We start from the raw sequence: 24,008 nt of genomic DNA, 5'->3' as shown, positions 1-24,008 counted from the left end.
AAATATTCTGAATAGAAGATGATTTTAACGTTAATCTATATTGATTTATACAATTTATATAAATCCGCCTGCGGACTCAGTTGTATATTATATGAAACTTTGCTTAGATTTATATGTATATTTATAAATTATGTTATTTAATTGTAAGGTTTTTACAATGCATTTAATTGCACGGTATGTCACAGCAATGATATTTTATCCGACAATTTTTAAATAAAATTTGATAAAGCTATAAGTTCAAGACATTAAGTAATTTCTATTTTTCGTACTATTGTTCTTATGATATTGTTTTTTACAGGATGTTCCACAAGTTTTTGTACAAACATTGCTGGTGTCTTGGATTCTAAATTTTCAGTGAAAATAAGAGAAAAAGAAGAAGGATACATTTGAGTTGTGTCCTGTAAGTACGTTTATGATCACTATCTGTGATACAATTAACTAATGAAACGAAATAAACATATACTTTACATGATATTTTTTATCTATAGTGATCTGTTAAACTCGTGAAAGAAGTGTGTTGAATACCTCACGGGACACCAGCATCGATGTAAGTATTTCTAAATTTATCCTAAAGAGTTGTGGTTAACTACAACTGTTTCAATATACATATGAATCTTTTCGAAATGTTTTTTGTACTTCGTGTAGAAAACAGTTTGTCACCTGATTTAAGTAGATCTACTTTCTGCATGCATTTAAAAAGTCATTGTTTATTTACAGTTATTTGTCATATCAAAATTTGTCACGATTTGTCATATCATATTTCTGTATACATATTTTTTAATTGCATTATCTTACGTATTTACTACCTGCATAATTTTTTAATATTTGGACCAATATCTCTATATCATAATTCGTAACGCAAATGCTTTAAAACGCACGCATAAAAGAAGATTTTATTTTAATAAGGCCAATAAGCACATTTTTAGTGAGGTATCTGTTTTATTACGTGTAATGTATAAATCCCTGTGATATGAAATATTAGAATGTAAAAACTAGACTATTTAATTATTTATTTAATAATCAGGAGTGATTTGAAGATTTTAGTTTTATTCTTTTATGAAAGAAAATAATTTCAATAATGAAGAACAATTTAAAATTGCTTCATTCATTTTTTTTGTACGTATTCCAGTCTCGTACATAAATCAGTCCAATATTATACAGGGTGGTTGGTAACTGATGGTACAAGCGGAAAGGGGGTGATTCTACGTGAAAAAAGAAGTCGAAAATATAGAATAAAAATTTTTCGTTTGAGGCTTTGTTTTCGAGAAAATCGACTTTGAATTTTCGCTCGGTACGCGTGCACTTTATCACGTCTCGTTATAACGGATCTCACTGTAGATCGTTGTCTCGATGGAAAAATTAAAAAAAAAAAAAAGAAATTTATTCTATATTTTCGACTTCTTTTTTCGCGTAGAATCACCCCCTTTTCGCGTGTACCATCAGTTACCAACCACCCTGTATAAATGAAACGAAAAAAATGATTGATTTTTCATTGAGACATTTTCCATTTATGTGGAATACGACTGAAAGTATATAGAAGGAAAATGAATTAATATAGAACAGAAATTCGCGTAAATAAATAATGGTAAATAATAATGTTAAAGAAATTTTATTTGTAAATATTAGACATGGAAATAAATTATCAAGAAATAATTAAAGAAGCTATTCAAACTAGGTGAAAAAAACGATTATTTTAATATTTTATTAGAATATACAATTATTAAATGTTCTTTAATTAGACTTAACTTATTGATATCTTATCGTGCTTACTATGAGTACCGTTTAGAGTAATAGAAACACGGATAATATTATTCCATTCAAAAGTCCGAAACTAAATTCTTTTTTTACGTAATATGTGCTTGTATCAAGAGCCATTTAATTTCTTTTGATAAGAGTTCAACGTACCAGCTACTGATCCGTAGTTATTAAATTTGCATAATTTGGTTCAATTTTCATTAGAGTTAAATTTTCATTTACACTCTTGAAATATCTGTTTTCTAGAGTTCCATAAAAAATCTTATTTTTATAATCGCGTTTTATTAGAAACGAACGGTATTAAATACTTTACTTCGTTATCAGTCTCGCTTGATGTAAGTACTTACTGTCTGTAACGTTCAGGTAAAAAAGAATAAGAAAAACAAGAAAGAAAAACATACGTATTTCATATTACACTTAAACGTATCGTATACAACTATTTAGTCTCGAAACCTCGATATTTGAATACGAGTATCTTAGTCTATATGTATACATTTGCGTATCTAATTTTGCGTTTGGCTTTCCTCTTAAATTCATCGTTTAATCCTATGTAAGTCGTAATGGTCTTAAGGCACGATGCGAATGTATTATTACGTAAGTGGGCTGTTCCCGGATTTTCCCGACAAACTGGGATTATTGAAAATAAGTAAAAAATATAGTACGAAATTGAGTTAAAACTGTTTTGTTGGAAAATTATAAGTTCATATTGAACACAACATGAATCAAGCAACGATTTTTCATTGCTATTTTACATTATGTTTTTCTGTTTTAAAACGATCCCGCTTAATGGACTCTTAATTAGCGAGTTCTGAATTTCGTTTAAAGACTCTTGTAATGTAATGTTTACACATTTATTGAAACTTATCTATGGCATTGAAATCTTTCTTCTATCATGGCAAAGCGTTCATAAACAAAAACTTCATATAATAACTTCTTCTTATTTTCTCTAGTAAATTATACTTTTCCAGTTTATCAGGTAACGCCGAAAAATCTTCATATAGTATTATTATAATACGTATAGTATACTGCTTATATATGTATGTATGTTTTATCAGAGAGGAACTTCGAATGTTCGTTTAATTTCGTGATCATTAACGTGATCGATTAAATTTATAAAAAGATAGAACAATATTAAAAATATTCTTTTCTCCTTTTTAATTTTTCGTTCGAACGACGATCTTACACGTGTTTTTAACTACATGTGTAAATTCTGTTGGTAACCTTCGACCTCGTTGTACATCTTCCTCACTGCATCTTTGGTGTTGTTCGGCAAATAATTTTGTACCGCCGGTGCAACTTTGTTATTACTTGATATAATTCCGTTGGCCAGATGTGCAACACCATTTTGCAACATGTGTGCGGTACCATTCGCAATACCGTTTTGCATACGAGCAGCACCGTTTTTTTGAACCTGTCTGGCGTTATTCTTTAATCCATTTGCGATTCGTACTGCACCTGTCAGTGGAAATTTTGATTAAATCTTATTCTTGCCCTTTGTTTTCAGTAATTATGTTCCATTAAAATTTAACTTATTTATTATCAAACTGCGAATGTTTCTATAACTTCATATTTTTGTAAACGTAATTAAAAATGGAATTTAAGCAGGGGTTAGCAACCATTAAATATTATATAAACGTATAAACATTTGCAGTGTATATATTATACATATGTACTTAGGTATAAGTAAAGTAAAATAAGAAAGAGAGAGAGAGAGAGAGAGAATATTGGTTACCCTGTATGCTGCGTATTCCATTCATATTTTTCGTAGCATTAACTGCTTGCTCGGCATTTAATTTACCATCGGTCATCTGCTTAGAAACACCGTTTGATATGATCGATTGATCCTTATTATTAAGAACAACTGTATTTAATTTCTCATTGTTTCCATTTTCTTGTACCATCTGTGGTTCAGGATTATGCAGATTATTCTCTTCTTTACGACGCGTTTGCGTCATTAATTGATAAAGTGCGGCCGCGAATTCTTGTTGCACGCTTGGTACGTCCGTGTCGCCATCAATCTGTATTGAAAACGATTTCACATTTTAGTATTACTACACTCGTACTATCTTGATTAATTTAATATTAATTTTACATAAAATTATATTTCTTTATACCTATCTAATGCCAAATTTTTATTGTATTATTGGTATTGTAGTATTATATTGTCTGAATCACAAGAAAGGAAGAATTTCGGATTACACTTACAATCGTTAAGCGATTTTCGTTGTCCAGGGTTTTTAACATAGGTAAAGATACTTCGCGAAAGAGTTCCAGCCTCTTTCTAAATGCAGATACGTTATCATCTATCCTTCCTCTGCCAAGTTGTAGTTTCGAGCAGTCTAATAATACTAACGGTGGCTGCTGGCCAAACTAAAAAGTTGAGAAATAATATTGGATATGTTCGTTAAACTTGGATAACATTGTAAAAACATGAGAAAAGATCTATTGTGTACACCGTTGTACATTTATTATCAAACTGTATGTATATATGGGCCATTGTAAATTACCTTATTCTCAAATTCTTGCACTTGATTCAAGTCCCTCGGATAGCCATCTATTACTATGCCATCCGTGTCGCGATTTAGCATAATCTGCTGTTCTACTACTTGCATGACGATGTCTTGTGGCACCGTTTCTCCAGAAACGATAGCATCGTTGACAATAGTATTTGACGATGCCATCGCTCTAAGCAAACCACCGATGCTAACTTGGACCCAGCCTGGCATATTGCGAACAGCCTGAGTGCATAAATTTTCTTTGTTGCTTCCTGGGCCACCTAGTAAAATAAAAATACCAATCTTAAGTGCTTGTAACGTTTTATTAAATTTCTTCGATCTAATTCGTTTGTTAACGTAGCTCTGATATAATTAGTTTTAGTAAGTTTTTATTTTCAAGCTCTATATGCCTATGCTCCTGGAACCTTTATGCTCAAATCTTACGTGTTCTAACAAGTAGAAAGAAATCACGCATACCAAAAAACCATTCTTTCATTTTACCGATTAAATTAACAACAATTTGGCAAACTTAAGAAATTTGTTAAGGCTAAAAAAATATTACGATTGGATTTAGAATAATTCAAGGAACAATTTTGTAAGGTGTATTTTTTCTTACCTATAACCCAGATGAACGCGGGTAATCCTTTTCTAGACTTGATCGCGGTTTTTACGGGTTTCACATTCACCTCGACAGGTATTTGCGTTAGCTGAGCCAACACTTCTTCCATAGGAGATGATGATTTTGGAATAGATTCTTTCCTCCTCTCGACTTCTACCTGTAATTTCAATATTCTACGTTGGACAGCTTGAATATTAACATTTTCACAGACGAATTTATCAAGTGTTTAGCAAAAGAGATCGTAAGCCGAAGAATAAATATATATCACCGGTTCGAAACATGGAAACTTACTTCTGTTTTTAACGGTTGAGAAGCATTTTTTCCTTGTATTTCATCGTTTGACAAGCCGAGAATTTTGAAAACCGCTTCACGAAAATCGACGTAAACCTCGCTCGGATTTCTTTCTCCGTTTATCTGTAATTACCATAAGCGATAATCAGACAATGCTTTAACGATTATCACGCGTTCAGGAAATGAGATCAGCATCAAGTTTCAAAAAGTATGTAGAAATATTCGCTTGCTTACCTCTAGCAACATTCCACTTTGATCGAAATATTCTGCGACGGGCATAACGTTTCTATAAAAATTATAAAGTTCCATTCTTGCTAGCTCGATCACTACTTGTCCAAGTTGTGCACCAAAATCGATTTGTCTTTCGAGAATCTCCTGTCTCCAGGACACGAGAATCACGCCGTTTACAATTTTAATCTGTAAATGTAGCAATTATTTTTGGACCTCTTTATAACATAAAGGATCGTTTTTCCTTTCTTAATGTAACAGTTTTAACGAAGTGTCGCAGAAGCTGTTCTATAAAACTTATGACACGATTAATTGTAACATTCAAACATGATTCTCAAAGGAAATCGATTTCTTTTCTACAAACGGGAGTTCAGAAATATTATGAAAGGATCAATCGAAGAGAATGTCCTAATTTGGTGATCGATTTTTGTCCTTTATCTGCTTCGTGCATGCTTCAATATATGTTTTGTTTACATATCTCATTTAAGAATTTGATCCGGATTATTCTTCTCTGTCGTTAGAAGAGGCGTTTTCGAATCAAAATATATCTATATAAAAATACTTACTTTTTCAGCATATTCTACTACGTCGCGCATATTACGTGGATAACCACTAACAAGAAAGACTTTGGAACCTGGAGACATCTTGATTTCCAGCATAAGAACCTCCGCAACTGTTTTACTGCTAAGTTGTCCGAAATCTTGCATATCTATCGTAAAAATAATATATCAACAAATAGGATATTTATATATAGGATATAATAAATAAAAAATATTAATATAATAATATATTAATATTCGCAAAATTCTGTTTTCATCTATCTTACGGGCTTTCATTAGCAATAAAATCATTATAACAATATATTCATTATCAATTTTATTTAGTAATTGTTACATCACTAATATTTATTAATTTACGTGTATAGTAATTATCCGTAATTTCTCACTTAATGATCCACTTTACAAATAACGTGTCTCCATACCATTTCCAAGAGCGTATTGTTGAAGGAGATCCATCATGTTGATATGCGTTATACCCTTTTTCTCTTGCATCAAATTATCACAATGTGTCACCTTTCCACTACCAGGTCCACCTGAAGATCGAAAGTTGTATCATGATATAGAAAGAATGATAAAACACCATTTCGCACTATAGACAAATATGGTACTTTGCTCGAATAACAGCTAAAACGCTGATAGCATTTTACGATAATAATCAAATTAACAGAAACTTTCTTATGTCAAAATTTGTTGAAATGTAAAAAAAATTTTTTACATTAAACTTTGCATTAAAAAGAGTCGTCCTAATCCGAAAGTTAATTCAGATTCTTATTTTTAACTTCATCCGAGAATCATGTACGCAAGGCGCGAGAAAGCAATTCAAATACTTTGCTCTTATTTTTCAACTGAATCGTATATGATACGAACCAAGCACAAATATGACAGGCACTTTTGGAACTTCGAATTTAACTGCACCAACGTTCTGTTGTGGAAAATATCCGCTTGGGGGTGTTGACAAGAGGCCAGCCTCTCCTCGCCATTTCCCCGCGCTTCGAGCATCAGCTTCCTCGAACACCTGCGATCCATTTTGTTGATCTGCGACCAAATTTTTCGTTAAATAACTTGAAGTCGATCGTTAAACTAGATTATTATCGGTTGAAATTATAAACTAAGTACTATAAGTTTGGAGAATGATCGGTTTATTCGTTAGCCGTTTTGATGTTCAATTAAAACTTTTTAGTAACCTTTTGTATTGGGTTGGCAACTAAGTATTGCGGATTTTATCATTAGGTGGTAATGACAAAATCCGCAATCATTTAGTTGTCAACCTAATACAACGATTGCTTATTGCAAAAGCAATTTTCATAGATTCCGATCAATTTTAATGTCAATTTAAATCTTCCTTCTGTTCTTTACACTTTTCTTTGTTAATTACCTGTTAACCTTACGTTAACTGTAATATTATTTTGCAAAATGTATTATATTTAGCAAGTGATGACATACTGTGAAGAACATGCTCTTAGAAAAATTATCTGTCTACACGATGTCGTAACGTTCAATTTTTACATTGCATGTGCTACGTAATATTGCGTGGCAATTTATAACATCACGTGCAGCTGCGCTTATGTACATTTAATTTAAATATTAACGATTACAAAGCAATGTCTTCATTAGGTTAAAAGGTCTCCAGCACCTATTTGTCTCTTCCTTTTATGAAATTTTCTTTATCTCTTGGTTTCCGCTTCGGAAGAAAACGAACGAGTATAATGATCGTATACATGTTAACCATTCTTGTTTTCTTTATATTTTTCGAAAATCTTTTCTAATTTTAGTAATTTATCAGGCACCATTGGGATTCTTTTCATTCAAACGCAAACACTGCTACGATCTTAGTTGATAAACGAAATAAAAATGTATCAGCGAGTAAAAATATAGGTATAATAATTAAACAGAAATATATTAAAGAGAGATTCTAATAGAAAAATGTTAAATACGATAATTTTTTTAGCAATTTCTAAACTTTATTTAATGAACGATGAAAGTATGAAAATTGTTATTAACGATTGTGATATGAAAACAATTTTTCCTTTCTTAAATACCAATATTTTATAATATCTGATCTTAGCTAAAATTTTGTATGTTACTACATTACTATTGTACAGTGTTTAATTTATTCATAAATGTTTCAACTCGATCACATAGGCACAGATCATACACGATATACATATATGCTTGTACATATAGAATGAATTATTCATATATGAGTTTATACTTCTATTAATTATTAACGTACATCTATAGAAATTTCAATAGCTTGACGAAGAACTGCCAGTTTAATTCCAGAAAAGATATATACATAGTTCAAACTTATTATTAAACGTATATGATTATAAAAACCACAAGAAATGAATTGTTCAGACAGAGATTTATTTTGACAAACGATAGATATGATTTTACTTAACAAAAAATATTTCATCGTTAAACAAAATTATGGGAAATAAATATTCAGTAGCTTTATTTTTTTTTAATTAAATATTTTAATCAAATTTTGCAATCTTTAATCGTTAAATTAAATACACCACCGTGGAATAATATATAATGTTATTAATTATTCAATCATTCAAAGAGGAAACTATGTGATAGTAACCGTCAAAACAGAATGAGATCGAGGAACGATCTCTAATCTTTTTAATTCTTCAATTTGATCGGTCAATAAAAAATCCGAAAAATAAAAAATCATCGCCGCGATTGCCGTCACGTTTGCGCGACTAATTTTTCGCGTAATTTACACGAGCGTTTTGCACTAATTTGCCGTTTCTCCAGTTAAAAATGGGAATCGCGTTCCGCGTGAACTGCTTCGTAGAAATCCACGCTATTCTAAAATGTAACGACAAATTGGCGCGACGGTGACGCTGTGGCTAATCGCACGTCTCCACCGTGCCTGTAGGCATCGTAGCTTTTGGTATATACGTATAATATCTATGTATACGTATAAGATCTATGAAACTGGAAACATTTGCACATTCTTGTATGCAATCGAAATCATTTGAATGCCTTTACGTTAACTGTGAAATTTATCATGACCGAACACCGTGTCACAGTGTAACGTTACTTCCACGATATCGATTAAACTGTATACGTAAACTGTGTATAAACTGTGTTCTTGCGGTCTCCTTTCGATTGTAGAGAAACAGGTCTAACGTTGAAGCATCTACGTGTCCATAAAGGAAAGAAACACACGTTACTGCTGTACACGTGGAACGATGTGTTTCTGTGAAAAAGGTGGCCACACGTAATGATCGGAGATCATACATTAAAAATTATGTTCAAGACTATAAGATTTTAATGAAGCGGATTCGCACGATTACATAGTTGTCTTCAGTAAACATTTTAATTCATTTTGCAGTAAGTGTAATTTGATGATGATATTTTAAAGTATGTTTTAACGTATCAATTTTCGTATACGGGGATGTGTATTTCAATAAATTATGCTGAGTTTAATCTTATAGTAATCGTAATGTTATATTCAGGTAATTTTGTTATTATTTTCAATGATAATTAGTAGCAGCCGGTACTATATCAAATAATATACGCGATAAAAGAACGATATCTTACTGTTGCTTCAACGTTTATAATCTTTGTGATAAGAATCGCTAACAAAAGGCCAATCGTAATAACTGCCAACGTCCTTTCACGGCACTTCGCAATCGTGGTTTTAATCGTAGATATAAAAAAGAAAGAAAGATATAAAAGATTATGTTTAAGATTTGATTCTCATCTTACTGTTTCCTTTACTAAGAAAGGGGTATAAACACTGACTAGCTAACGACAAACGTCATGAACTTATTTGCAATATTGATTCGTTACGTGACTCATGCCTATAGAAATTTCTTTGTTGCCATCGAGCTATTCATTTCTACGTAAACTATTAACTTTGCGGTAAACGAATCCTCGAAGAGAATATGATACGAAGGAACCATTGTAAACGAAACAAGCGTATCTCCTTTTCACGCTGACCATATATACAAAGAAAGCGTTGATTAATTTCGGAAGAAGATTAGATCGCAGTTGATATTTTCCTTAAAGATGAGTTTCAATCTCAAGAAAGTAATGAAATCTTAAGACAGAATTTACGCCATTTCATATTTTTATAAACATAACTAAACAAAATCTAAGTAGAGGTGCGTTCCATCTTTTAAATACTATAACGGCTTCTATACTTTGAATATTTTATATAGGGTGGTTGGTAACTGGTGGTACAAGCGGAAAGGGGGTGATTCTACGCGAAAAAAGAAGTCGAAAATATAGAATAAAAATTTTTCGTTTGAGGCTTTGTTTTCGAGAAAATCGACTTTGAATTTTGGCTCGGTACGCGTGCACCTTATCACGTCTCGTTATAACGGATCTCACTGTGGATCGTTGTCTCGATGGAAAAATTTAAAAAAAAAAAAAAGAAATTTTATTCTATATTTTCGACTTCTTTTTTCGCGTAGAATCACCCCCTTTTCGCTTGTATCACCAGTTACCAACCACCCTGTATATTTTTCTACACTCACTCTTTACATCTTTAAATTTCCTATGAATGTACAAACATCCGTAGCACGTTAATTATATACATTAAAATTCTTATTAAGATTTCTTGAATTATAGATTCGTTTATTCGTTTAAAAATTCCACAAAATTTTCATTTACATTAAAACCGTGAAAAATGTCTTTGTGTCGTAAAGCTTGGAGGAACGGTAAACTGAAAATAATGGAATCTTTCGTGTACATGTTCTGCGCGCTTGTTAATACATTTTGTAAACTTCCAAACGTGTTTCTATTTTATCGTCTTGCATAATTTAAGAGATACGTCGAATTTGTGATAAAAACGAGTTCCTGCTTTTCTTTTGGGAAATCGCTGGAAGACTTATTGATCGAGTAACATGTGTAATGTCAAGTACAAGGTATATATGGGTCACGCGTGTGTCTCGTTCACATTTGTGTCTTAATATTAAAAGCGAAACAAGAAACATTTTCTTAATATATATCGTTATTTCACAGTTTTTCCTCTCGAAAAATACCGTTTTACGTTCTATATATATAAGAAAGATTTTCTATAAAAATCCTACAAAGTATAATCTTCTTTATGATTAACAGCATAAATATAAGAGAAATATGAATCATCGCAACTAATATATCATTAGACATTCCACTTCTCCGTCTGCTTTCTAATATCATGTTTCAGGTTTTCAAATAAATTTCAGTAACATTTTTTGTTTCATATTTTCAAACACGATTGTCTTTTAATCTTTTTAATCTTTTAATTCTAATAAAACAAATTCTAATTGATTATCTATAGTTTCTTATTGTAAGCGAAAAGTTAACACTGTCGTTTGTACTGCTTAGTAACACTGCTCCTCGTACTTCATTTTCCTCTTTGTTTCTTCCAGATGCTATCACGAATAAATCGTGCTGTCTATTAAATGTTTCTCGATTTTTGTTTGCATCCCTGTCCAGTTTGAATGTTTGTTACCTTTCGTGTATTCACTTTCACAACTTTTTTCTCTGTTGACTCTATTCTATCACTAGCGCTCGATATTTCACTTACCTTTGTTCTTTCACCGACGGTGCCAAGTTCACTAACTAACAGTATTTTATTATTCAGGTATATTTATTTCTGAATTTTCACTTTACACTTATTTACTTGTGACCGATCGCCTGAAGTGCCTTCAGCTGGCTACTGACTGTGAACGATATTTATTATCCAAACGATTGCTCGCGTATACCACACAGAGATATTAATCGCGACGATATTATCTCAAGATTTAACTTCGATCGATCGTTTCGGTTGATACTGTCATTAAAAATAAATCGAGTCTCGGTCTACAGCCAATTTCGACGTTTCAATATTTACGCGAAAATTTGACTTTACAATGCCTTGAGATGCTAAAAATAAGAAGGAGATACTAAAACACTAGTTGGACTTAGAGATATGAAAGCTTCATTTCTATCGATTCTAACGAGTTCATACATCCGACAGTCAAACGTTTAACGTCACCTAACGCTCGCCGTGTCTTCTGACAAACACGAAAAAAAGAAGAAAAGAAACTAGGAAGTAAAGCACCTCGTAAAACACTTAATTTTATATAAATTTCAGTAAGAAATTATTATAATGAATTTCACGCGTGACGTGTATTCTTTAAATTATATCAAAGACGATCGTCGTCACTGCTTTTTTTAATTCATAAATCTATAACGTTATGTATAGTATATACACTGTAGTATTATGCTAAACGAAAGCTTTTCTTTAAATAAAAATAATGTTATCATTCGTTATTATTTGTTTACCATTAGCATGCGATAATATTTTGCAACATCAACCATCGATATGAAATATCAATTCACATGTACAGAAGATTTTATGATCTAATCAAAACCTATTTGCAGTTCAACCTGATAGCGTTGATATTTATCGTTCTTGTTATAGTTTTCATATTTGCCATTTACGAAATGCAAATATGTATTTTTTATTTTTAACTTTCCAGTATCTCTGATAACGGAAGCTCTTTCACAGTGTAATAAAACGAAATTCATTCAGAATGAATGATTCCAAAGATATTGTTATCTCCTCATCCTCGATGTTTCCTATTTCCCATTTCTCATTCCAGCTTTCCGGTATCACGTACAGATACTTTTCATAAGAGATAAATATTAACAATTGCGTTACGCATGATGACGTTTAGTCGATGAAATATATACCACTACGTTCTAAAGCACAATAGTATCAATGATATTTTCAACGAATACTTACCAGTGTCCAGGCAGATGCCCATAGTAGGTCGTTCGAAGGATGCCAAGATCCTGCCACGGCCATTTACTCACATGCTTCCAACTAACTAATTCACTTTTTCTGACACGTTCCTTCGAGAACCAAGTACCACAAGCAACAATTTCCTTCTCACATTAAGAATTCTTTTGTTCACAACGTTTTCGTCGATACTTCTTTCTTCGATTCGAACTACTCGAACTATTAACCGAGTTTTTTCACTTTTCATAAACGGTTGCGAATAAACTTCTATGATACTTTCTTTTCAGAAGTATCCAGTAGATGTCCTTACAGACGACTAAGATCGATCAAATGAGATTTATGATCACAGTCCAATAGATCGGTATCCAAAAGCAGGAGAAGGCTCGATTCGTAAAGTTTCCCTCGATGGTCGATTAAATCCCCGTAGTTTCTTTAGGAAAATCTTCAGAACGATGGTCAGTAGTAACACCATCCACATCGAGTCGATAATTTTTCGTTCAGCGTATGAGATGCGATGCACGTTGTTTCGTGAGTTTATCAGAGGGCACGTCCATCTTTAGCAAGAACCACTTTCAGTAGCGAACTATCCAAGAATCTGTAATACAAATAATCAGCAACGTTCGTTAACCCTTCGCAAGAATTTTGTTTGCTTATAGAGAGTTCTAGGAGTTATAATCGATTTATATTTCTTACTTCAACTTGGGCTAACTATCGGATCATAGGTAGACCATAGATTTTTATGTAATTGTTTAGAAATTTATAGATAATAGAAATTTATAAAATTGCGAGGAAAATAGAAATTGGCAATAAAGCGTGGTTTAAATAGAGATCAATTTAATATTTAATATGTATCGATTAAGTACCACTTATTTCATATATTCTGTTACTATGAAAATTTAAATTCATTCCAACGATATCGTTGAACCTTTGCTTTTCATTTTTCAATAATCCTACTTTTTAAAATTCCATCGATTCGCAATACCACCTTTGAAATTAGAATTTCTCTTTGAAAGTGCATTTTATTTCAACGTAATTCATTTGCCAATATTTCCACTTATAGTCGCTAGATTATTTCAATGTCGAATCGATTAATAGCAATTACTTGATAATGTGCATAGTGTTTATGCGTATATATTCATACTTTTAATTTTATTCGAGAGTTCAGAAAACAATATAGGAATGAAAGAACTAAAAACAAGGAGAAGTGCAACTGATCGGAGCTCTCTAAACATAAATTTCTATGCAAGTTTCCGCTTTACTGTTAATTTTCTACGGAAATAAGCATTTGCACAAGAGTCTACAATTTAGCAAGATGTAACAGAGTGATAAATAAAATAAAATTTGAAATACGTACATGGCCGTAATTTAACCTCAAATTTCCACGTTATAAACTAGAATATTAAACGTATTAAATAAATAAAATAATTTCATATTCATTTTAGTCCATATCGATACTGTATATTATTCGTATGATAGGGATTAGTCAATTTGTAAGCATCTATATAATACAAATGAAACTTAGTTTCATCGCTGTAGGATAAACCCTGTAACCTTTAAAATTATAATTTATTTTCCATTTGTTATTCCATTAAAGAATGACTCCTCCCCTCTTTCTGAACTTCTATCAAAACTATCAAGCAATCAGACAAAAATAAAGTGCTCGTGAAGGAACGATCAAGCGAATCTCTGACAATGCACAGAGAATCGTGGGTTTTTCGAAGTATTTTCGATTAAAACATATAACATCCACGACCGTGTTTCATCAAAGAAACATCGATTGAGTAATCTTCCAGGAAAGTGAGGCCACGCGACAAAACGGATCACCGCCACACGATGCTACTCTTTGTTCGAATAAATTCGAACCCTTTCACGAATCTCCCTCGATTCTTCCATTCTCTTCAAAAAATTATCGAAGAGGACACGACGTAAGATCACCAAAGTACCAGCCACTAATTACAACCGCACAAACTTACATAGTAAATGTCTCTGCGGGAAAACTGTTTCTTCTTAGATTTCTAGAAAACTTGTCCTTTTACGTTTTATAACGATGTCGAACCGTTCGAGAACTCTGTCGATCGTTGTGAATCGAGAAAAAGGAAGCGTGGTCTCAGCGACGAAAAACACAGCCGACACGCGAGACTTTCGGAACGGAACTTTCACGAGCAGAGGTTTTCTAGTCGCGGCGTGATAACACTGTAATGGATTGTTAGAAACGACTAGAGGTCGTAGCAAGAGTCAATCGTCACCATAGATACGCCCATGCGCACCTAATCCTTTTTCCACCACTGTCCGATACATACATGTGTTTTGCATACGTCTGAGTTAATGGCCCCGCTTTTTGCGTTGGTTACAATGTACGAAAGTGTGCGTCGGTGAGTTGCAGGTTCAATGTCAAGTTCTTGCCGAGCAGATGGTTCTCGAACGAGTGGATTAGCCATTGGCGAATTAATTAATCCCACCATATTGTTACAGCGTTTTTAATCTTCTATATAGCGAATTATGTAATTTAACTGTTCCTCTCACTTGCCGTTTGGTGAACCAATCGAAGTTTGTTTTTGACATGGGTGACAGGATTTTAAAGGGTCTTTAAAATATAGTAGGATTCTTCTTAACCGATGACCTATGAGACTGAATCTAAGTGTCCTGTAAGATATTTGCCACGCATGATTTCTCATTTGAATCGTATGTCGATAATTTTTTTCTAAATGTTAATAATCCTTCTCTCGGTTGAAAGTAAAAGTTGAAGCATACAGAATTCGGAGGCTACAGCAGGATTAATTTAAAAATATTTACCGTATGTTACATAAAAATTCAAATATAACGAAGATAACGTCTAACCTAATCACGTAATTATCTCGATTTAATTTCGCTATGTTCTGTGTGGCATTTTTAAAATGCAATCGTGGTCTTCTATTATTAAAAAATTCCTTAATTCCAAGGAAAATATGAAAGAATCATTGTTGATTTCTCGTTTCTAGAGGAAATGAATTGCAAAGAATCGAAGAAAAGTTTGTTGAAAGAAATAAAACGTTATTAGTTTGATACACGTGATGTGTACAAAACTTTTCTTATTGTTAAATGATTTAACATCGTTACGTATGTAAGTTTATATACTATATTTGTACAAATAGGTCCTTATTTTCAAACTAATAAACATACGTACATTGCGACTGAAAACTTTCAACAGTCACATATTACATGTGTATTTCATGTATACATACGTACTATTTGTTGTCTGCCTTATGCGGTGTATTTCTACTGCATGACTACTGTCGGCGTCCGTGTTTCTTCGTTACCTATAATTCACTTTCTTCGTGTCTTACAATATGTATCAAAAATGAAAAGCTTGTTTTTGGAAACTACTAAATTAAATAAATGATCACGTGTTAGGTTTATTTTATAAATTATGGTAAAACTGATTCTGTGAAAAGTGCAAAACAGTGTGTTATAAAAATGAAGGAAACTTTCTCGTACTTTGGAGATGATATTTAAAACGCTTTAAATTCTACAGTTGTTTAAACAGATATATTAGAATTTATTTCTCCGGTACGTTTGCAATCGATTAAGTTTCTAGAATGACTATTAGATGTGCGCAATATCAACATATACGAACATACATTATATTCGATTAATATCACTAGTCACCGTGTGAAAATATACTCTACTGCAGATATATTATTTTATTATCATCATCTATGCCTATCTGATAATGTACAGGGTAATTCACCTATCCTAGCCATCATAAATAACTCGTCAACTGTTTGTATGAAAAATTCTTTTAAACGAAAGTCGTGTAACATTAACAGGCACACACACTACAGAAAACAATTTTCAACTAATGATAAATTGATTTCTTAAAGGTGTGAAAGACAAGTGTTAGGAGATATTCTTTAGATTATCAAAAGTATGTATACATGATCATTATACTTTAGAAATTAAAGTGAAGAAAAGTGAAAAAAATAAAAAGATAAAATGGAGGTTATGTTCTTGCAAAAATAATTGCTTGGGAACAATGTATAGGTGGATCAATTAAGAGCCAGGAGTCAATCAATTCACATTTTCAATTGTTGTATTATGTTGCTTGATTGCCTGATGTTGCATCATCCTTGAAAATTTTTCAAAAATAATCCCATTGCGGCTTTCGCAGAAAGTTTACTTTCATTAATATGGAATGGAATTACCTATATATTTACAATCCTTTTATTCATTAAAATTTTGTTATCTTTACTAACAAAGATTGCTCATATTCAAGACAATAATTCGTACCAATAACATTATATGTTTTTATTTTAAAGAGAAAGTGATCCTATCGACCGATAGAAACATCCAAAAAAATTAGTTTCTTTTCTCTTGATAGTAAACCAATAATTCTTCTCGTAACGTGAAAAGTTTAAACAGCGATCATAAATCCTAGTTTCGTAAACGTCTCTAGCAAGAGCTATTACCAAGAAATTACTACTTGATTCGTAGTGGGCGATTACCCCCGTGTGTCTGCATTATTCGTTATTCAAATAAGCTCGAAGGTATAATCAACCACTCTTCCCCTGTTTCTTCGACGAAAATAATAAAAGCATTCGAGCATATATACTAAAAACTGTCAGTGATAGTTGTGATATCGATTAAATTATTTAGATACCCACTCATACAGCTGCTTAGCTCTCATACATTCATGTATAATTCTTACAAGGTAAGCCGTTTAGGTAACCACGCCCGTTTTCCAATGACATGCATCATCTCCGTGACAACGAATCACTCCCCTGAAAAACGTTTTAATACTAGCCTGTCGTTCGCTTTCCTTCACTTCTTTCACTCTTGTTCGCCTTCTTTTTTTCGGTCACATTGCCCTGAAATTGTATAGATTATTTTAATTATAATATATGTATTATAATACGACTCAATATGAGTTTTTAGTATAGTTTACTTTTGTACGATTGACAAACGATAGATATTGGAGCAATTCAATTAAATAAGTTGTTTCTTCGACGAATATCGACGAGGAAAGAACCAATGAAAATGTCATCCTATGAGAAGTTTCGATTAACGTTTAACGAGCGGAAATGTCTCATAGAACTTTCTTTTCAAATGAAACATAACATAAGTTCATTTATCTTTAATGCACAACTTGATTATTGACGTCTCATTGACAAGTAACGAGCAACCTTCGTCATTTAGTCAAGGACATATGACGTCGCCTGATGAATTGTCTCGTTACTTGACTGTTAATAGTGCACTAATGAATGAGATTTTAAAAGGATAAAAGAAGCAAGACAGTTGACTGCGATTATATTGCATGAAAGCAGTTAGAAGAATTTTAGATGGTTCAAAAAGTACAATTGAATATTTGGATAAATATTGGGTAAATTAAGTGGAAATAATGAATCATTTGGACTCTAACAGGAAAAATAAAAGTAGAATTCAGATTTCATTTTTTGCATATTTTATTACCACAAGAAAATAATAGTTTCGCTTTTAAAAATCATTCTAAACATTTTTTAGGATATAAATTTTTAGTTGTGTAATATTTTTTTAAATGTATACTATAGCTATTTACAAATTTCTGCAGATCTTTTTCTTTGAAGATCGCACGATCGTTTTACAAATATTCAAGTACATTTATTTAAATTATTTAGTAGTTTCCTTGACCTTGATATTCGATCGTGAAGACGAATATTCGTATGCAAATTTTAGGAAGTACATTCATAAAATATTGCCTTGCATTTAATGTCAGAGAAATATTCATACTGTCCTTCTAAAATTGGCATAAATTGGACTGGCAATGTTTTAATATTAAGTCCTATTGCGGAGGCATGTTAAATATATAAAATTGCTAACATAATTCATGTCAAGTATTTCATATTCGAGAAACAACATTTAAAAAATTATGATATATTATACACATGCAATAATACATTTATTTATATCTATAGTAAAAGAGATACAACAGTGAATTAAATTTAAAAAGTTTAAAGATATTGTCAAATATTTTTATAAGCATCTGATTGTTATCTTCGCTTTCATGTTTATCGGTTTTTTAAAAGAATTTTTAACACGCCATCATTATAAATATTCCAAAAAATATTTCCTATATATTGCTGCTATGCTTGTCATTACACTTGTTCATAAACTGTGTCTATGATTTATACAAGCTTCTTAGAAGCTTAAAAGTTGATCGCAGAAAAGCTTACTATAGTTTCTTAACGATTGTTTGCCTGTTAACTGACTAAATTGTCGGAAATGTTCTAACAATTTTCATGAATAATTTAATTACAGTTGATGAAATTATTAAATGATATAAATAGATATATTTCTTATCTTAATAGTATAATTCATATCACAATTTTTCTCTAATTCAATTAAAAAATCTGTATTTATTGTAACAGTTTATCTGATCTATTTCTATTTTTACCAATTTATATACACTAAATTCTTTGTCCAGTGATTAGTCTAATATCACATTTGATTAGAACGCTAGGATTCTCCTAGATTGTTCCAGTGTCATAATTGTTTTATTATGATAATATCAATGTCAAATAAAAATCCATAACTACTCTGTTTAACATTAAATGTTTTACTTATATTTTTCCATGAGGGTCAACTGCATATATCAAACGCATAATTGACATAGTTAAACACATTTTATTATTTACAAATTTCATATTATTCAGATATTATTGTAAATAAATTACAAAAAATAATTACAACTGACGCCGTATTCCTTTTCGATGTTTTTGACAAATTTATCTTTACTGTTTACTGATGTTCTTATTACAATTAAATGGTAAGAAGAAATACTGTTTCAAACGCAGTACAAAAGTCTCTTATCGTTTTAAATATATCGTTATATACATCGAATATCTTGTTACAAAAAGTGCACGTACTAAAATCTTGTGCATTAGTTCATACACTGTTTCATTTTTATGAAAATACATTTATAAATATACAAAATTCGCCCACATACTTCTTTAATAAGTACGTTCTAATTTAAATATCACTCGTTTTAATACTGGAGGCGTATACAAATAATTTATTAAAAATGGTATATAGCATTGCATTAAATTAATTAAATAATCTCAATACAAGGTAAAAAAGACTGAAAACACAGATCAGTATTTTCTCCTTCGAAGACACGAGATGATAAGTAAGTACATTAATATCACATAAAAACAATGATTAAATAATATTAATCATATATGAACGTTTAAAAATTTTGAGGGAACATTACCGTTTAATTGTTAAATTTTGAAAAACGTATAACTAATTATTCATAAAATTAACGGAGTTATCGATTAAACTAATTTATCTCTCGGCTCAGGTACTTCATTATTTGAACGCTTATTAATATCACACAGTATCGATTCACAATATTGACGCATTCGCAATGTTAAATACATCTGAGCTTTAAATTATTTAATAGCACGATATTACATAAACTTGTATTGTTGTACAGATTTGAGCAGACTGTACTCACATCATACCGTATCAATGTACATATTTCAAATGATCGGAAAGCAAATCACTTTAAAAGTATAGGAAGATAAGATTCTTATAATGGCAAATTAAGACGCGAATATGACAATATACAGATAGTAATTTCGGCAGTTTTAACAATTTCAATGAAATTTATGAATTGTAAATTGTTTATCAAAATTATTGGATGCTTTTAAATCTTAAATTCATCTTCCAAAGGATTTGAGAATTCGATGGTACATGTTTCGGGCTTGTGCTTTACTATTAACTTAACGTCTTGATTTCTTGTGCGCCATTGTTGCCACGACCTATAATGAAACCTAAAAGCAAAAATTTCGAACATCCGGAAAGATTTAAGAAGAGTAAAGTTTACATTAATTGATAGAAATTAATTTTTTGTTGAATAACAAATATACATAGATAATCGTGAGCCATCGATCATTTTTAGTGATTATCGATGATGAATTATACAATGTATAATCAGCTAATTTGCTATATTTATCGCTGTGTCTTTATGAAAAGTGACTAAGATATGATATTATAAACAAAAGATACACGATTTATTTTATCAATAATGTATTGAAAACCTTGATTCGAGATATAAAGCAAGAGGTAGATTTTCTACACTATTTCGTATCAAATAAATTAGTAGCTATATTTTAATAATAATGCAACAAATAAATTTTTCGTATGATGATCATAAGCCATACCTCATAGTGACAATCAACCACAAGCAATAAGTGGCTACCAGTACGCTACAAAGGGCAGTCAAGCCTGTTCCCTCCCAAAAACCAAGCTTGGTATAAGCGGATGCGCCAATTGCGCAGAAGTATGTTGCCGCGATACAAAGTGGAGTTAACAGTATCAGACACACTATATCGCCAGTTATACCTTGTGGTCCGTATCTGTTTCTAGTTCTCCACCATTGTCTGAAAGACTATAGTAATTTTTAGTAACGATTAAAGTTAGCCAAATTATAATCGAACCAACGAATTGAAATCTTTCTTTAATTCTTTATCAAAGTAACGTGAGTATGTAATTCAAGTTTATATACAAGAAAATTATTTTAAGAGAAATGTCTAAAAACTCACCTGTAATAACGGTTTATAATTCCTCTGTATCTCGAATGACAGGTTACAAATCTCACAACGATCGGTGTTCGACATGGACAACCATTTTTCCAAACAAGAAGCATGGATTAGGCCCAATGTACCGGAACATTTGCAAGGATCTATCAATTCTTCCGAACTTTCATCTATGAAACAATTTTGTTTCATTTAATAGAGGAGAACCCTATTTTGTAACATTGTAATAGTATTAATGCATTTATGACGGTATTAGATGCAATGACACCGAAATAAAAAAAGAAACAGAAGAAACTAATCGAAACAAAAGGTGCCGTTCCTCAATGATACTTTTAGATCTCGTATGCCGATAAATAGAAAGCGAAAAATGGCGGTTCTCAGCTGAGATATTTAACCACATCCGCTCCAGTCATCAGATATAACATAGTCCCATCATTTCTACATCATTTATTCTGACCCGTAGAAAACCGTTTAGTGAGTATTGCAAAAATTAATTTTGACGATACTGTTTCGAGATTTCGTCTTAATGCTTATGTATTATGAAAAGTGTTTGATTGGAAAATCTGCTCAAAAATTCGATTTATAAAATATGTATTAATCTTTATATCAAGGTAATTCTATGTTTGTTAATCTTATCGTGCGGCTTCTGCTCGTATACTATTTATATAGGTATTACAATTACGTATAAGATAAGAATTAACCATGCACATGAATTAACATTTGCCATCAATGAAAGAATATTTTAATAATTTAATAATTTTTATGATTTTTAATTTTGTTTAAATTTTATATTCGTTTGGCCATCACACCGACACGAACCATGTTCCACCACTTTTAATAATTAATAATCAGCAGTCAATAATCAATGATCAATAATAATCAAACATGTAAATAAATTAATAAGTAATACACATTATCACGTAAATTGCGCATTGTCTTACATTACAACAAAATATTTACATGTATCTATCCCTGCATATAAATATGTAAGTAGATACATGTATGTATACAGATATGCACGTATATACATACCTATATATGTATAGTTTTGTATTATATGTTGCGTGCACTATAAGGCTTACATGTTAAAGTTTACACGTAATCTATGCTTATCGTTTCATCAAAAAACGTAGTACCTGCCACAGACTGTGACTCAGAGAACATTTCGAGACGTCACTGAATTCTTTGTGGTAGTATCGAATCTATGATCGATATCAAGATTTCAGGTACTCGGAATATTAACAAAAATGTATGCAACATACATAATCACCAAAATATAAATAATCAATTATTATTAATAAAATTCATAGGACTAGATGTAAGAGATGTAAAATAAAAATAACGATAAAATCGGAAATATTGTCATAGAGGATACGTTAACGCTTTCAAATACTCCCATTAATCACGAAACTGAATCACTACTATACATACATATATATGTATGTTTCCCTTTTTTTAGGCACATTCCACAAATATAGGCACATTCCACAAATATAGGCATATTCCACTTTTTTCATTTTAACATATTTATTTTAATATACATATTTTTTATCGATATGTATCACCCGTCCTTATAAGGTTACCAGTTTAAATATTGGCAGAATTAATATTTAAAGACAATATGAAATCACACTTAGAATCATATCGAAATCATTTGCTATTTCTAACAAAAACTTATCAAGTTTCAACACACACTTCTATACCTTATTTATATTACCTCAAAAAATATTAGTTCACTTGCCAAGAATACCTTGGGTTATTACCTTGCGTAAACTACATCTTGAAACTAACTAGGTTCTGAAAACATTTCGTACGTAATCCACTTTCAAACTTACTATTTAAATCACAAAAATAGTCCCTGCTTAAATTATACGATTTTAACACTTCGTTTCTAAATCTTCAATGAACTCTTCCCCTGGATTACAAATTTATCATTTAAGCCTGGAGTATATTAGGACATACTGATACATTACACTTATATAAAAGAAATCATAAAAAAATATCATAAGCAATCTTCAATCACGTTGTCCAAATCATGAAACCACAACACTTTCTTCTTAGCATCTCAGTTTCAAATTCAAACCACTGAATCCTAAACAGATCGAGGAAACAAAGATCGTGCAGGATCGATGGATGAATATACTTAAAAGTGAATGAAGAAGGGGAGGAAAAATAGGAAAGAAAGAAAATTGTCAATATTGTACCTTCGTGACATATTCGACAGCAATTAGAGCCGGCACTTTGTTTATCGGAAGTCATGTTGTGTCGGTAGAAAGGCGAAGCGATTTTTGGCGTGTTGATGGTCGCAGCGTCGTCGAACGCCGCCGTCGCTGCACTGCTCTGATGAAATTCCATGGGACGTTATCGAGCTATTATCGAGGAATTATCGCCGCCTATGCGTTCGTTGTTGGATGTCGTCGCAATGTCATCCGGATGAAATCAACCGTTTTGTCACAGAAATCGGTACTTTTCGATCATCAATCAAATCGGTGTCTTTAACTTGACGTAGTCGTCATCAAAATGTTTTGATTCTTAGGGAAATTAACTATATCTACTGATATTCAAAAGTTTCGATTTGTGGAAATTAAATAATTATAAAATTGTAAAAATTGTAAAAATATATATATAATTGTAATTATTTGAGTATATTTTATTGAGTGTATCATTTATTTTTTAATTTTAATTTTGGTGTAATATTTACTACATAATAGTAGTTAATATACATAAACATATGTAGTTTGCGCAATATTTTAAAGTTGTTTAGGAAGGATAAATGAA

General features: G+C 31.4%; 2 protein-coding genes across 3 annotated transcripts; both read right to left on the bottom strand.

Annotated features, from left to right (window-relative positions):
* Positions 1-2,143: 2,143 nt before the first annotated feature.
* LOC117166664 (adenylate kinase isoenzyme 5) lies at positions 2,144-14,878 on the bottom strand. Of its 2 annotated transcripts, XM_033350834.2 has the most exons (12): positions 14,652-14,878; positions 12,682-13,273; positions 6,816-6,983; positions 6,371-6,481; positions 5,955-6,097; positions 5,395-5,577; positions 5,161-5,283; positions 4,867-5,026; positions 4,263-4,531; positions 3,961-4,125; positions 3,488-3,773; positions 2,144-3,210 (listed from the first exon to the last, which is right to left on the bottom strand). In XM_033350834.2, the coding sequence occupies exons 2-12, from the start codon at positions 12,701-12,703 to the stop codon at positions 2,951-2,953; spliced, it is 1,890 nt and encodes a 629-aa protein (XP_033206725.1). In that variant the 5' UTR covers positions 12,704-13,273; positions 14,652-14,878; the 3' UTR covers positions 2,144-2,950. The 2 variants fall into 2 exon arrangements, with proteins under 2 accessions (XP_033206725.1, XP_076473920.1); XM_076617805.1 differs by lacking the exons at positions 6,816-6,983; positions 12,682-13,273; positions 14,652-14,878 and adding an exon at positions 6,664-6,799.
* Positions 14,879-19,318: 4,440 nt separating this feature from the next.
* Positions 19,319-23,692, bottom strand: LOC117166705 (E3 ubiquitin-protein ligase MARCHF3). Its single transcript, XM_033350933.2, has 4 exons — positions 23,435-23,692; positions 21,237-21,400; positions 20,856-21,082; positions 19,319-20,465 (listed from the first exon to the last, which is right to left on the bottom strand). The coding sequence occupies exons 1-4, from the start codon at positions 23,583-23,585 to the stop codon at positions 20,339-20,341; spliced, it is 669 nt and encodes a 222-aa protein (XP_033206824.1). The 5' UTR covers positions 23,586-23,692; the 3' UTR covers positions 19,319-20,338.
* Positions 23,693-24,008: the final 316 nt, after the last annotated feature.

This window comes from Bombus vancouverensis, chromosome 4 (genome assembly GCF_051014615.1).
Source record: "Bombus vancouverensis nearcticus chromosome 4, iyBomVanc1_principal, whole genome shotgun sequence".
Taxonomy (NCBI): Eukaryota; Metazoa; Arthropoda; class Insecta; order Hymenoptera; family Apidae; genus Bombus; species Bombus vancouverensis.
Note: the sequence above shows the minus strand (reverse complement) of the source record. Positions and strands in the feature narration are given on the sequence as shown.